The sequence below is a fragment of the Vigna umbellata genome, unplaced genomic scaffold (genome assembly GCF_029865625.1).
Source record: "Vigna umbellata cultivar VRB3 unplaced genomic scaffold, Vumbellata_1.0 scaffold_721, whole genome shotgun sequence".
Taxonomy (NCBI): domain Eukaryota; kingdom Viridiplantae; phylum Streptophyta; class Magnoliopsida; order Fabales; family Fabaceae; genus Vigna; species Vigna umbellata.
The window spans coordinates 37,202-41,803 of record NW_028274488.1 but is presented as its reverse complement, the minus strand read 5'-3'; the positions used below and the strand labels follow the sequence as shown (position 1 = coordinate 41,803).

General features: G+C 28.9%; 1 protein-coding gene across 1 annotated transcript; it reads right to left on the bottom strand.

Annotated features, from left to right (window-relative positions):
- Positions 1-814: 814 nt before the first annotated feature.
- Positions 815-2,607, bottom strand: LOC148190601 (protein RADIALIS-like 1). The gene is made up of 3 exons (XM_088102769.1): positions 2,481-2,607; positions 1,668-1,916; positions 815-1,034 (listed from the first exon to the last, which is right to left on the bottom strand). Exons 2-3 carry the CDS (start codon positions 1,904-1,906, stop codon positions 1,007-1,009), a joined length of 267 nt encoding a protein of 88 aa, XP_087958895.1. The 5' UTR covers positions 1,907-1,916; positions 2,481-2,607; the 3' UTR covers positions 815-1,006.
- Positions 2,608-4,602: the final 1,995 nt, after the last annotated feature.

Here is a 4,602-nt window from a genome sequence, read left to right as displayed (position 1 = left end):
TTCTATCAAGGAATATTGTACTGAATAGTCGTGCATAGGTTGAATGAAATATACAGGTTGGGGTTGAGAGTGGGAAATTCTTGTGAATATGTCCTTAAAAGAATAATATATAGTTAATATAAGCCTGACTGGTATAGTTAATTTCGAACACGAAATATGCTTCACGGAAGATCCGAAGGATATAACTCTTTCTGAAAATCATTTTATTGCGCATTTGACAGTATTTTTCTTATTTTTTAAATTAATATAAAAATGCATTTTTTATAATTATTTTATTTTTGTAATATATATCAAATAAATATAAATATAAGTCACCTTATTATTATTTTGTGTTCTCATTCACCTTGATATATGACGTCTCTGCTCAACTCCCTTCTATTCAAGGTATAAAATGTTTCTTTTTACCATTAGTGTTGATGTTAAATCAAGATACATGTATGGGCAAAAGTGAAAATTAAGGCAGAAGCTAGACAGCATGTTATGCATTTCTATCAAAATCATTAAAATTTTAATGTCCCTAATCTATCTTTCTATACAATTATCATTCATCTTACCTGAAAACAATCCAACAAAATGGGGGTATATAACACCAAAATATTCTCAATATTACAGTGTCTCTGGTTTTAAATAAGATGTTCCTGTGCAATTTTGCTGTTTCTAAAACTATCTGTCTAATCAGTCTTCTTACCTTCCACCATATTAAATTCCAACCTAGATAGAAAATTAGTCATCTAGACGTATCCAGTTAGTTTTGTGTTTATGTTTGAGTTTTTGACTTGTAGCTAAAAGAATAAAATTAAATGATTAACAGGTGTTTAACCATTAAAACTTGTCACTACATACAATTTGTTAATATCCGGCAAAGTTACATATCACATGATATTTCTTACAAATTACAATTGGGTGAATATGACAGGAAAAGAAACACAAAGCAAGTGAGCACACCAACATAAATTGCACATGCCTTCGTGGAAACTTACAACTCCACAGTGCTAAAGTGGTTGCTTCATCGGAGAGTCAGATTCCTCATTCGCCTGGTGAAGAAAACAATCAGCTTATATTCAGAGTAAGAACAAATTCAGCCTTTTAAGATGTGCATAAATAAGTAGACAACTGCATGTGCCAAAAAAACTACACCCAATGATTACAGGTGGTTTAAGCAGGGGACTAATATTCCCGAGAATGAAGATAAACGTCGACGCATGAATCAATGATTATTACCCAATACCTTATCGACATGTTGATAATTATTAATATTACTAGCATCACCTAGGACATTATCCAAACCAATAGATCTCAGGTGCATGTGACATGAAACTTGATGGATCAAATTTCACGTGCTCTCTGCTTACAATAATAATATAAAAAATCACCGTTTATTGGGTTGCTGTTGCAATTTCTCAAGACATTCTGATCATTGTAATCAAAAGCTCCAAAACATGAGATGTGAGAACTATTTTGAAACAGAAAGACTAACGAAATTGGCAATGCAGATGCAAAGGGTTATCCCTGATCCAATGAAACTTCCACAAAACTCTTCACGAGTTTTGGTGTTTGCAACAATAGTGATTTCCTCCTCTAATACAAGTGGGGGAATAACAGAGAATACCACACAAAATGAAAAAGAAATAACATAACGCACATTCTAATAAGTTGATTGTTATTACCTTTGTTCATTGTCAATTTGTCTTCCATTGATGCCGGCACCTCTGTACCTGGGTAGTGGAATTTGGTCATGCTCAATTCGAATGACATCTTCCTGGAGAATCTCATAGTGCATTTTCACCTCTTCTACAGATTTTCCCCCCACGGCGTTGGCCACATGTTGCCACCGATTTGGGTCGTCAGGGCCATGAACCGCAAGAGCATCCTCAAAACGTCTATTCTCTTCTCGTGTCCACCCCATCAATGGAGTACTGTGTATGTGAATGTGTTAGGAAGAGTGAAGTAAGAAGAGAACAGGAAAAGAGTGTGTGTAGGTGAGTGTCTGGGTGGGTGGTTAAATAAGGGAGAGTGAAGTGATGTGCAAGTTGGCGAATACCTTTTAGGGATTCAACAAGATATGATTCCCTTGAGGCTGGTATGTGTAGCGGGGTCATTTGGATTTGATCCCTTGAGGGTTATAAACCTATGATAGGAGTCTATGTATGCATCTGACCTTTTCATTTGATGTTGGACTCAGTATTGTAATATCATTTGTTCAGATTTTTACAGGCTGGTGGTGGTGGCGGTGGGGATTAGATACCAATTCCCACTGCAATACAGATATATATTCGCTTACAATATGTAAGGCTAAGATATTCTGCTCCTTTCTAAGATGGTTACAGAATAATAATCCTGTCACTTATTTTGCAACTTGTGACGGGTAATATACTTTCTCCATCACCCCATTAATATATTTTCCATTTGCATTGCTTCAAACCCTCATCAACTACTTCACATAACTTGCGTTAAATAAAAGAATCGGAGTGGAAACTTACTTGTTGGTTCTGTGGGTTCAACTAGGGTTACTTTTTCTGCAATCGGTGATAACTTGTTCGATGAACTTTGCGTGCCTGAGAGGTGAAAGACTGCTCTGTTTTGGACAGTGCTTTGCATTTGGCTCTGTCAATGCCATAACTCGGATTTATTTATATTGCTCTGTTTTCAGGTTCCAGAACACGTGCTCCTTTCTGTTCTCACCCTTACTTGTTACTTGTGTTGTATGGAGTCATTCGTTCCAGAATTTCACGATGCAAATTCTAACAATGACTACAAAACAAAAAGATTCAATATAGTTTGATTATTAATGTTTTTATCTTTTACTTTTTATTTTTTATCAAATAAATAATTAGTTCAATATAAAGTATATTAATACATTTTACTTTTAAATATTAAGTATATATTCATTTATTTTAACTATTAGCTGAGTTTGACTAAATTTAATTATGAGAGTTTAAGTAAAATTAACAAAATTTAACTTTTTACTAAAATTGTATTTTTTTTATCGTACAAAGTCCATATTTATTATTAGTCTAAATTACTAATTGTACAATCTAATAAATATACTAAAGAGTAGAGAGATTTATTAAACGTTTTTCATCTTAAAATAAAGAATTGATTTATTGAAAAAATATTCAAATATTAACTGCAATCATAATTAATCTCTCAAATTTAATGTTATACTTGTTATTTATGATATGATTTTGTTATTATTATCTACTTAAGATAAAGATATTATTTGATACCATAATATAATTTTAGTGTCTATGTTAATTTTATAAATACCATTAATATTTCCTAGAGAATACTCCATCATTCTAATATCATATTTTGTACTCATTATTCTATTATCATAAATTCGAAAAGTCTCTTATCCACTTAAGTTACACATATATCACACTACCTGAGCATAGTTGAAAACCTTTTTATTTCTTCTATATTGTTATTTTAATTATTTATTAATATAATAAAAGAGATTGAATATTTTAAGAGACTATAATGCTAAATTTAAGATATTTATTTATTTAATAATATAATTGATTATATCACATTTTCCTTTGTAATTATGCAAATAGTATTTTTACGTAAATATGTAAGTGATGTGGGTTTTCTTTGCAAAGCGAACGAAGAAGTATACGCACAAAATATTAAGAAAATCAATCTAAAAATTAGTATTTTTTTCAACATATACTAATCATAATCTTAACACTGTATTTGTGCAATTTAAGAGTGTTTGGGTTCGTAAACACATCATTTGGCAATTAACACTACTGACTGTAGTTTATACAAATTCTTGTAATATGCTTAAGGTTTGAACATTAGTTTTTCCCCCATCAAATTCAGTTTTTATGTGATTTTCGTTGACTTTTTTTTTCATTTGAACTGGGTTTCACGTGTTTGTATATATGTGTATTTATGGAAAAAATATAGATCTTGAATCAATAAAAAAAATAAAAATAGTATTCTAAAATAAAATAATTAGTATTTTAAAAGTTAAATACGTTTTTAATTTATATATTTTAATATAAAACTAAAATTTATTTATATTTTAGATTATCATATAACTTAATTTTCAAATTTTTAAAATAAATACATATAATTTTTTTAATCTAATGTTAAATTGTTTTGATGTGTAAATAAACGATTTGAATTAATATTGGAATTATTTATACTCTTTAACATATTATAATTCAAATATTAATTTAAAATTTCGTTTAACACGCATAAAAAATAACACATTGTTAGATTAAAATTCATATTAAATTATTTTAAAATTGTAAACTAAAATATATTAAAATTTTAAATATAAATAAATTTGAATTTATATTATTGTTTATAAAAAAAAACATATTTAATTTTTTTATTTTAACATGGATTTTTTGTTACAGTCAATATCACGTGGCTCAACCTATGTTGTTATATTATTTGTCATATATAGATGAAAAATAATTAAGAGTTTGATGAAAAAAGATGATAGATCAATTAATCGAATTAAATTTAGAATAAAACTTTAGAATGATTTTTGAGAAAAATATTTAAAACCTGATGAAATTCTTCTCTTACAATTTGTTGTTTTTAATAAACTATTTAAAGTTTTATTTAAAAAAAAAACTACTGCTG